This window comes from Anneissia japonica, unplaced genomic scaffold (genome assembly GCF_011630105.1).
Source record: "Anneissia japonica isolate Jap-2015-1 unplaced genomic scaffold, ASM1163010v1 scaffold287799_len804019_cov200, whole genome shotgun sequence".
NCBI lineage: Eukaryota > Metazoa > Echinodermata > Crinoidea > Comatulida > Comatulidae > Anneissia > Anneissia japonica.
This window is the reverse complement of record NW_022716884.1, coordinates 248,944-260,624: the sequence shown is the minus strand read 5'-3', so window position 1 is coordinate 260,624 and position 11,681 is coordinate 248,944. Positions and strand designations below refer to the sequence as shown.

The window sequence follows — 11,681 nt, the reverse complement described above, 5'->3', positions numbered from 1 at the left end:
TATGACAAATAAACTTTATTGACAATCTACTAAGCATCTGTATGATGGTTTGCAATGTAATTACAGCCCTACAATTGTCCACTGTATTTCAGCTTTTATAAAATATTTGCTATAATAAAATTGCTTTATGATCATCATAATATCTATTGCAATTATTCTATTTAATATAAAAAACCCAGATCATAAACTATAATAGAAATTTAAAACATACAGATCAGTCCTTCCCCTGTGCGGCACTAATCCTATATAACTCTCTATTACACCTTTTCATTTAGTTAGCCTTAAAAGAAACCTAATTTTAACAACCAACTTGTCAATACATAAGAATAATAATAAACAAATATCAATATAAACTATAATAATACTAATCAAAACAAGTTGCTCTGAGCAAATGTCAAAGAGCCACTGTACACTAGCAGTGGATACGATTTTAGTACTTTATAAATACTTACTGAATCATTTATTTTTACTAATTTCAGTTATAAAATTAGAATCCAAGTTTTAAATCATAATGAAACGATAAATTCCATCTGCGCTCGTATTCCATGTTTCCTTACATAATACCAGCCGGATATGAAACTCCCTAACATGTGACGGAAGAGGGAGGTGGATGAATTTACCCAATTTGTTAATTACTAATCATATTTTTCATCAAAAGCAATAGGATTTATGTATCTCCAAATCTTGCTCAGTCGTGTACATCCTATCACAGACCCGGCACACGTACATAGGTGAGGAAATATATTCAGAGGACAGTTCTTGTTTTGATTGTTGGCTAGGAGCTGGTGTCTTCCATCCGATTTTTGCTTTGCCTGGAGTTTTTTCTGCTGTATGGACAACAAAAAATAAACAATTTTAAAAAATGATTGTTAGAATAATAACAAGTAGAATCAAATAATGAGCTGGGAGGTATTCAGTACAGGGTACTCCTCCATCAGAAACATAAGAACTTTAGTTGGTGATATTCATACAAAAAAACTGCATTTCCCAAGCCTGACCAATAACTATTTTGAAAATGTAGGGTAGGTTCTTCTTATTTTAAAAAGGAGCCCAAGATACTTACACAGTGCACCCTCCAATCAACCTCACTAATTCCAAGACCCCTCTAATTCGAGACCACTTTTTCAAAGAACCAAATAAGAATCTTCAATCTTTTAACAAAGCTAGAATTGGAGGGCAAACTGTACCAATCATCCTTAGGCTTAAATTAATTAATTTGATACCATAGCCGGGTTTTAGCCTGTCTTTACCATTTTACCAACCAAAATGCATGGGTTAAACGATGGTTGTTAATGAACCCTAACATTTTCTTTTTTCAACCGACTGACTGACTATGATTTTCAAATGTCACTGGTAGCTTGTGTGCCTCATGTTGTCCTGAAGCCAGCTGTTTTCCACAAGTTGAATTTTTTCGCGTGAATCAAGTGTCAGTGTCATGCACATTCACATTTCTATCAGAGTTTTTCGCTTCAGCAACATCAGTAAATTAAACTTTCAAGCCAATCAGAGCTAGCTCAGAAAGCGAAAAACTCAAGGAACAGAGAATTCGTCTAATAGAAGGTTTGGCCAATAGAAATGAGAAGGCGCATGCGCATGAACTGATGCCTGTAAATAATTTCGCCTTGTGAAAAACATGCTCTAGGATGTGATATGCAAGTGACTTGTAAGCTATATTTACCATGCTTTGTTGAATCTTCAGCTGATTTGATGTTACCAGATACTTTTAGTTTCATGTAAGCTCCTAGACTTGCATTCCCTGAACTCGTCACCTTCTCAATCTGTGCACTACTTATTGAGGTTCTTTTCTTTTCAGCTGTCAAAATAAAATAAACAATTAACTTCCTAAATTAAAAGTATAGTAGTACGAGTAGGAGGGTTCGGCACAGGATCTCAACTGTAAGGTCAATGGTTTCACAACCCGCGCATGTTATTCACTTGTGTATTGGGAAAACACCTTACCTAGGGTGAGCATTTCTCTAGAGTTATACAACAGTATAATTTACTACCTAGTAGGATGGGAATATTCTATGTTGAATGCATTTGGTCCATGTTAATATCTATGTATGACTAGAATACCCCATGGATGGGGGAAACTAGAATATCCCCAGGGAAGGGGGAACTAGAATACCCCAGGGAAGGGGGGGAAACTAGAATATCACAGGGAAGGGGATTTACACATTGTGTACGATTTTTAGGGCAATAATGAAAAGCACTACAACGAGATAGAAAGCGCTAAACCAACTTTCTTATTTTTTTATTGAATAGAACAAAAAATAAAAATAAGGATAATAAAAATACTAATGATGATAATAATTATGAAGTTGGTACTAAGATATATTAGGATGATCAAGATAGTGATGAAGATAATTAGGATGATCAAGATAGTGATGGTGATCTTGATAATAATAAGGATGATGACAATACAAAGGATTATGATGATGATGATAATAAAGATAATGACGATGATAATAATTATGGTAATGATGATAATGATAATGACACCATTCAAGATGATTTTAAACTTTTGACAATCAGTGGTGATAATAATTATGATGTAGATAATTTACCTGACGTTTGTCTTGCTCCTCCTCGTGATGGTGGTCTGGGGAACATGTTAGATATTGGATGATCAGCATCACCACTATTTCGGCCATACGTATCAACAGGAGGACTTCTGAAAGATCAGAGAAAACTTCATTTGACAAGATGAGCAGAAAATGAGGCCTCAGCCCAATATGTAAATTGTTTCTCCTTTAAGCCTTTCTCCCATTGTATGCATAAATTTGCATTTTATTGGCATCTAGAAACACACTGATTACCAGTGTACCATATACTTCACTGATGTTTGTGATTGTTTAATAAACAGATTGTTAATATCTAAAAACTTCATAAACAATAACATGCAGGGGTTGCAAGTCTCCCAAAAATCAACAGTTTTTTGCTCTCTGGTAAACAAAACAAAATCCTCAAGCAAAACATCCCCTGCAAATTATAAATATTTTGCATATTTTTACTACTATATGGTTAATTTTTCCTTTAAGAGTGCCAATAGTGTCACCCAACAAGGCAAAATACAATATGGTGCGTTAAGAGCTTATTGAACCAGACCCCCACCCCCAAGGGGCTTTTTCAACTTGAAACCCCTGGTAATGGGCGGATATTGTCTGCACGCATAAATAGTGGATGGACACATTGTATTCAACCCTATACTATACTCACTTGTAGGTGTACAGTTGATTGTCCTCTGGCTTTCTGGTGCTTCCACCCGACTGCTGCCATAGAGGAATTGCTGGCCCTGATGGCGCCCTCTAGGTTTAAAAACATGAATTATTCATCAGAAAATTATGAGACTAGATCAAATTTATGTGAGTTCAAGAATTACAACTGATTTTTACAATTTTAAAATTTGAACCATAACTAATGAGGGTGAACCATCCATCCATGTAAGATATTTGATTATGAGCAAACATACATTGAAAGATTTATAACAATATTTTATCTGATCAGCGGTCAAGTTACATATAATGTTTTAACTATTGAATGTGATTTTTTTGAATATACAAAACTTAATTAATACATAAATAAGTATATTCATTAAGTGACAGGAAAAGTTTTTTTTTTTTTAATGTATCAAGGCCTCTTGATAATGCCTAGGCAGGGATATAGGTAGCATAACAATGCTAAATTTCAATGCAATTTCTTCCTCATTTCCATTTCAAACTTTAAAAATAAATCAGAAGCAGTTCTTATACACAGTTGAACATTTTGCATGAAAATTATATGCAAAAACAAATTCTAAGGCAGTTTATACTAGAGAAACAACGGTAATAACTAATGAAATATCAACTGTATTGTATGTATTACCTTGTGTGTGTGTAGGTGCTGTCCTCCTTGCATCAGTTTACTAATGTTCTCTCTCAGCATGTTGTTAGTCTCTTCCAGCACCTCAATTCGTACACTGTTAGCCTGCATTTGCTTAGACATGTCTTCAGAGTCTTAAAAAGTATATGAAATAAAAGTGTTAACAAATAAATGTCAGAAACATTGTTTTTAATACATTGAGATACAGGGGCCAAGGAAAGCCAGAAGATATTGATAGAAGATATCTTTATTTCGTAAAAAAAAAAATATCAAACATATATAAAATTATTCAGTTGTAGCCAAAGCTGAATTGCAGAAATAATTTAAAGTATTATTAATACTACCAAGTGTGGTTGTAGGCTGACAGGATTTTTGTTACTGCTATACTGTATTATTAATCATACACTTTCAAACACACCTCTAGGTTTGGTGATTGTCTGATCGGTAGGTTGGTCCGAGTACTGGCAGATCATTCTCATTTTTTCCTCTGTTTCTTGCAACTGATCTTCAAGAGTTATAATCATTTTCTGAAGGTCCTGAATCGAACTCATTAGAAAGTCTTTCTCAGAATTTATTTTTGCAACTAAATCCTAGTAACAGAAGCAAACACACTAAATATATATATTAACATAGTCTAAATGTTGGGTATCAGATTGTTGTCTGTCAGATGTTTAATCAAACTTTGTTTGACCACTGCAGATGCATGGTCAAATGTTTGCTGAAAGTTGAAAAATTCTATAAATGAAATAAAATGTCAATCACACATATAGACATTTTATTTAATTTTTGTCTAAATATGTTATGTTTAATATTTTAAGTACCATTAATTTTAATTATACGTCATCATCACATATGAGCCAGCCAAGTTTTAATAGGCTATAAATGAAATAAAATGTCAATCATACATATAGACATTTTATTTAATTTTTGTCCGACACCTTGCTTACTAGCAACAAATATGTTATATGTTTAATATTTTAAGTACCATAAATTTTAATTATACTTCATCATCAGATATGAGCCAGCCAAGTTTTGATTTAATGGGCTATCCAGATACTTGTGTGTTTCATTTGTGTATATTTATAGAAATAACTTTAAAAATTACAGGCTATTTGGATGGTAACTGCATCTTTATATTTTAAAATAAATGCACTTAATTTGTGATATATGCTTAAACTGCATCTTTATATTTTAAAATAAATGCACTTAATTGTGTTATATATGCTTAAACTGCACTCATATCAGATCTGAACCGCAATTCACAACGCGTTTCTAATGCACTGTATGCCAGTGTCCCTATTCTCACACACTGATTTGATTTTCTATCAGTTTGGTAAGCCTTCTGACCTGAATATTTGGATTCGGTGTTACAAGGAAAAAGGACATGTTTACCTTCTCGTTTTTCAACTCTTCTTTTAATTGTTTTAGTTCTTCCTGGGTGGATGTCAGTGTTTCAATTGCTTTCTCTTTTCCTTCTTCCATATCTTCAACTTTTTCCTTCAGTTCTTCACACTCTTCATTTAGCTCATCCACTCGCTGTAGCAGTGCATCATGTTTTATTTGCAGACCCTTAAAAGTAAGAGGTTATTATTATCGTATGATTAGTTAATAATTTACTCATTATGTTCACATATACTTCAGTAAAATTTGTACAATACTGATGTTAATATGCTACACAAATGCAACCCCACCCCAAAAAAAGAAGCTCATGTACCACCACCCCTAATATTGAAAATGTTTCAACGAATAAATCAAGCTCAAGTAGTTAAAAATAACCTCCTATCACCTAATTTTGCGAGTTAGCACCCCTTACTTAATCATTGAGCCTACACATACAACACACCTAAAATTATGCAAAATATTAATTTGATGAGGCCCAACCAAGTGAGGGTTTCTGCAAGTTCATCTTGACACAAGTGACAATTAAGATTAAGACCTATTGTTATAAATGTATACTTACCATCCACAAAACCAACACCTTCACATCATAAAAATCTATCAATGTGGTTGAATATTTTTCATTATAATGTCTTATTGATTTTCACATTATCACCATCTCTTTACATCCACGACAGTACATTGTTGCCTGTACCAACATACCTGACTATGTTTGTGTATACTTCTATTTTTAGCTTGTTCTTTGTTCAAGTTCCTACTTGTTTCATCTAGTTCTGCCTGGGTGGTTGCCAGCTCTTTGTTGATGTCAGCCAATTGGCTCTCAACTTGCGCTAACTTGCCCTTAGCAACTCGATTCACATCTAAGTCATCCGTGAGTTCCGTGTTGAGTTGTTCTGTGAGAAATTCAAAACAATCATTGTGTTGCCATCATACAATGTGCTTTGCATTTATAGTAAGATTAGTTATTTTATGTTATCACATGCACCAAAACATTTAGATTAGTAGCCTGGAGTCTAAGGTGACTGACCTCTGAACCATGGGTCCTGGGTTCAAATCATTAAAAATACAAGAAGTGTTTATATAAAGAAACAAAGATGTGCTCCCTAAACCATATAACTAGAGTTAATCATTCAATAAAACACAACTTATAAGCTGCGAAAGATGATTTAAATTATTTTTCACTTAACCCAAAATTTTATATGGTACAATATCCTTCCAAATTTCTACATAAATTTTAAACAAAGAGATTATTATTATTATTATTATTAGAGATTATTACCTAATGCAAATTTCTTTGTAAAGTAGTCTTCATTACCAGAGCTTATAATATATCCCCTTGCAAATTCTATGTAAAGTACATCTATCTCTTACCTAATTTTTTCACAGTATCTTTTTGTTCCTGCGCTTCATTTCTCAAAACAGTTATTTGTGCTTCAAGTGTTCTCTTATAGCTTTTTAACTCTTCATTACTTTTCTCTACTGCTGAGAGCACTGAAGAATGTTTTCTTTCAACATCCTTCAACTTTGCCAGATGTGTCTTCAATTGTGCTTCCTTCTGAGCCTTTTCTTTTCTCAAGTCTTTCTCATTTTTTGCCAGACTCTCTTTCAAGTGTAAACATTCATCTTTGGACTCTCCAAGCTCTGTTGTCAGTGGATCAATCTGCTTCATCAGGTTCTCCAGGTGTAGGTTGATCCTCTCCAAGTCTTTGCTCTGTTCGTTTGACCATCTAGCGATATCTGCAGCAGTCAGAGTGTCATCAATCTCGTCTTTCATGTGCTTCCGAAGAGCACTGGTTAGTCCTTGGGAAGCACACACGCCGGCAATCATTTCACTGACTTCCTTCAAACTCACCTGTACTCTAGCACAAGCTTCACAAGGTACAAATGCTGTCTCAAGTGTTTGACAGGAAACATTATGAGTATCCATAGATATAGGTGATTTTGTAGAATTATTCAACAGTTCTTTTCCAGAGCTTTGAGGGTGGAAAACTGTTGAAGCGGAAAGACTTATTGGCCCATTGCCAGACTTTAATTGTAACTCCTTATTTATTGATTCCAATTTGTGAATAGTCCGACTTTTACTCTTGTTCTAAGAAAAAAATCATGAGAAAAGGTAATGAAAGTTGTTTTCTATGTCTCAAACACAATTTACTTTACTGGTGTATGAAAAATATATAAAAATGATACTAAATCACTCAAACATAACTCTATGACAGATATAAACAACAATATTAAATTAAACACAATTAAAATAACATCCATAAAATACAAATTTATATTCAATATTATTTCAATATAGAGAATTGAAATAAGAGAAATAAATGAAAAAGTTTGATCCTCTAAAATTCTGACCTCTGATTGACATTGCTGTACAGCAGAATATAGCTGGACCATCTTATTCCAGAACTTTCTAACAACTAGTCCAATGGACATTTGGCTGCCAAGACCATCCCCACGAGTTACCGGTCTACCCTGCATTATTTGCTGCAACTGTTCTATGTATCGTGTGAAACTTTGTAACAGTAAAACCATCCTATTGGAGGAATCATTAAAGAGGTTATTCTAATCTATAACATTAATGCTCATTATAACACACCTAAATAGATTCTTGTCATTTGATTGGTGAATTTCGTATCATGTGACATTGGTTATTTACACCATTTCGTCACTCATCACTAAAATATAGCTCCATCCATGCATTTTTGAACTTGTCCCATTGCACTCTTCAACCTAATACAATCGTTTCATTTCTATCCATTCAAAAAAAAATGTAGACTTGACTCACATTATTTTTATTCATAAAATCTAATGACAAGGATCTATTTTAGTTTTGTTTAAAAACAAATAAGGAATGTTTTTTTATTCTCCCTATGGAATAAATGTTTTCATCATTAAAAGATTGACAGTTCCATTCAACTTGGCTTTCCCTCACTGAATGGAACAGTCAATCTTTCAACTCATAAAAATATTATTCCCATTGCAGTCATAAACATTCATTATTTGTATACCAATACATTATTTGTATACCATTGATGATTTCTCTTGATGATGGTCAGAGCAATCTCACCGAAACGTTGCGGAGACAATCAACCAGTGGTTTTACCTCAAAAACCATATTATTACACATAAATAAGTTTATGATTTTGTTATAGCAATAATCATATTAATCAACAAGTCTTATCTTAAGACTTCATGAACTAATTAATTTTGAGTGATTAATTGGTTCTATTAATTACCTATCAATCACAAGTTCAAATGAAACAATATGTGACACTTGGCTGTGTTCTTCATCATCTTCTGTGTACTTAAACTCCTCTAAAAGCTCAGACACATCAATGTCACTGGAGATCTGTATGGAATTGGGAAACAAGACAATCTATTAAACAAGACAACACTGAAATTTCTTTTGCAACATCGAAAATATGAATTTAATTACAACATAGTACAATATATTACAAGAACACATTTTATTTATTAAAAATACTTTGAAAAATAGTGAAACTAAACAATACAGTACATAAAACTGTGACCTGTCTGTTACAAGACATCACTATTTTGAATTTACCTTGTCAGGAAACTTCCACGAAGGATATCGAACAGGACCGACCCTTGAAAACACATCATTGATAGCACTTTGGAGATCCATGGTATCGTTACCTAAACTCTCCAAACAGAATTTGGAACCCAGTAGATGTGCCATACTGAATTCTATGATAATGAGGATAATACAATACAATAATTACAAAGAGAAGATTGTCCGAATAAACAGAAAAAATTCTTTATGGCATGCCATAACATAGGCCTAGCTAAGCTTAGCATATACAGTAAACTTCGTGAATAAAAATCAATTAGTAATACTATGATTACGAAATAGGAAAAACCTGTACAAATTTGAAAGAAAGAAAACATTACTCGCCTCGGTCTATGCCTACGCAACACCATCACCTCCACCAGAGCCCAGCATACGGTAGCTAAACTGCACCACTCACTAGCCTAAGCCCTACATATCCTACCTAGCTAGGGCCTAAAACCCTTATACTAGGCCTAGTTATGGAACTCTATGCCTAGGCCTAAGCTAGGCCTTACCTGCTAGCCTAACTAGGAGGCCTCGCAGATTTGGGGGGGGGGGAATAGTTATATTACTACCTAATTTAATAATATATCTATGAAACTGACACTTACCGAAATCAATTATGAAAAAAAAAGTACAGTATTTGAGAGTACAATGAGCAGCATCACATCGCATAGCAATAGAAAGCTTTTTCACGCCCCATCAGGTTTTGTTATGATAATATTGGGGGCGCTGTTCCTAATATCAACATCATCCCTCTGACTGAATATTATTTCATTAATGATAATTAGTATTGATAATGACAAATTATTAAACTGTCGTAGCCAAAAAGAGTCCAAGTAGAGCATCTGATTCAAATATTAAAAAGAATTAAAATCGTGTACATTACACCCATACACCGCAACGCCCGAGTTTCAAAATACGGGTAACTAGCTGTACTGAACTTTCTATTATTCACGTCTTTCAGTTAAAACAACTTCATCCAACACAAAAAACATTTCGTTTATTCGTTTGCCCAACCACTGAATGTGAATCCAATTCATTCATTTGTTTTTCGTACTGCACACCGAACTATGCAGTGATCAGTTCATTTAGCTACTTTTCAAAAGCCGAGTTTTCAAATTACTACAATTCATACAACTACTCTGTACACCAAACCATGCACTGAAAAATCAGTCCACTCAGTGATAAAATAGTCCATCCAGTTACCTTTCAAACGTCGGTTTTTCGAATTACGACCACCCAACCATGCAGTGATAAAGCAGTTCATTCACCTATCTTTCTAATGACGACTTTTCGAATGGCTAAAATTCAAACGATATAAAATATAATAACACCTGCAGTAGCGGTGCCCATCTAAGGATTAATATATAAAATGTAATAACACCTGCAGTAGTGGTGCCCATCTAAGGATTAATGTATAAAATATAACAACACCCGTAGTGGTGCCTATATTTTTTATTTTTTGTTAAACAATTCTTTATATTGTATATATTTTTGTTAGTTTAAAATGTACCACTTTGAAAATCAGTGTAATAGTACTGAAAGTGCCCACAGCATAAAGAATAAATAATAAATAAATAAATTTAAGAATTAATATATAAAATATAACAACACCTGCAATAGCGGTACCCATCTAAAGGATTAATGTATAAAATATAACACCACCTGCGGTAGCGGTGCCCATAGTGCAATAGCGGTGCCCATCTAAGGATTAATGTATAAAATATAACAACACCTGCAGTAGTGGTGCCCATAATGCAGTAGCCGTGCCCATCTAAGGATTAATATATAAAATATAACAACACCTGCAGTAGCGGTGCCCATCTAAAGGATTAATGTATAAAATATAACACCACCTGCGGTAGCGGTGCCCATAGTGCAATAGCGGTGCCCATCTAAGGATTAATGTATAAAATATAACAACACCTGCAGTAGTGGTGCCCATAATGCAGTAGCGGTGCCAATCTGTATGACATCCTGTAATTGGCTTCCGCTGTTGGATGATTTTCGAAATAAAATAAATAAATAAAATCTAAGGATTACTATGTAAAATATAACACTTGCAGTAGCGGTGCCCATCTAAGGATTAATATATAAAATATAATAACACCTGCAGTTGTGGTGTGTTGCGTCGCGCTTTGTAATAATCGTCGCACATTGTAATAAAGTCTGTCGCACTTTGTAATAACTGAGCTGTCGCACTTTGTAATAATACGCGATCCATGTTATCATCTATAGATTTTTGATAAATTCTCATTTTTGTCGGGTATCGAATTAGATTTTTTTCACCGTTTTGTATTGTGTCATCTTTACATCGATGGAATGGCTCCAACCATTCATCCATGGCAGCAAGAATATGGTGATGATGGATGACGATGGCTTTCCATTTGATGATTTCGCTTCGGTGAACACAGAAGGTGGGGGAGGGGAGGGGATCGTATGAATTTTAGGCATTTGAAAAGTCGTCATTAGAAAGATAGGTGAATGAACTGCTTTATCACATGGTTGGGTGGCCGTAATTCGAAAAACCGACGTTTGAAAGGTAACTGGATGGACTGTTTTATCACTGAGTGGAAAAAAACCCAGCACATTTCCCCGGACATTCAAAGAATAAAATACATGCAGTCCCGTATCCCCCCGTCCAACCACCAAATTGGAAAGCTTCACTTTCTAAAGACAATTGGGATGTACTCAATAAAAAAATTATTTTCTAGTACATTAATAGTATGATAGTCCTACCACTCGCCGGTATATGATTGATTAAAGACTTCGGAACCTCTACATAAATTTAAATCCTACTGACTCTTTTCATCCCGCTGGGGATTCTAGGGAACGCCGCCCACCCCCC

The 11,681-nt window shown here is 34.2% G+C and overlaps 1 protein-coding gene across 1 annotated transcript; it reads right to left on the bottom strand.

Moving 5' to 3' along the window:
• On the bottom strand, window positions 1–9,563 carry LOC117110037 (coiled-coil domain-containing protein 157-like). The gene is made up of 13 exons (XM_033252603.1): window positions 9,442–9,563; window positions 8,825–8,967; window positions 8,496–8,608; window positions 7,612–7,792; window positions 6,631–7,348; window positions 5,962–6,152; window positions 5,254–5,430; window positions 4,280–4,451; window positions 3,865–3,995; window positions 3,220–3,308; window positions 2,568–2,674; window positions 1,679–1,813; window positions 1–827 (listed from the first exon to the last, which is right to left on the bottom strand). Exons 1-13 carry the CDS (start codon window positions 9,503–9,505, stop codon window positions 652–654), a joined length of 2,397 nt encoding a protein of 798 aa, XP_033108494.1. The 5' UTR covers window positions 9,506–9,563; the 3' UTR covers window positions 1–651.
• Window positions 9,564–11,681: the final 2,118 nt, after the last annotated feature.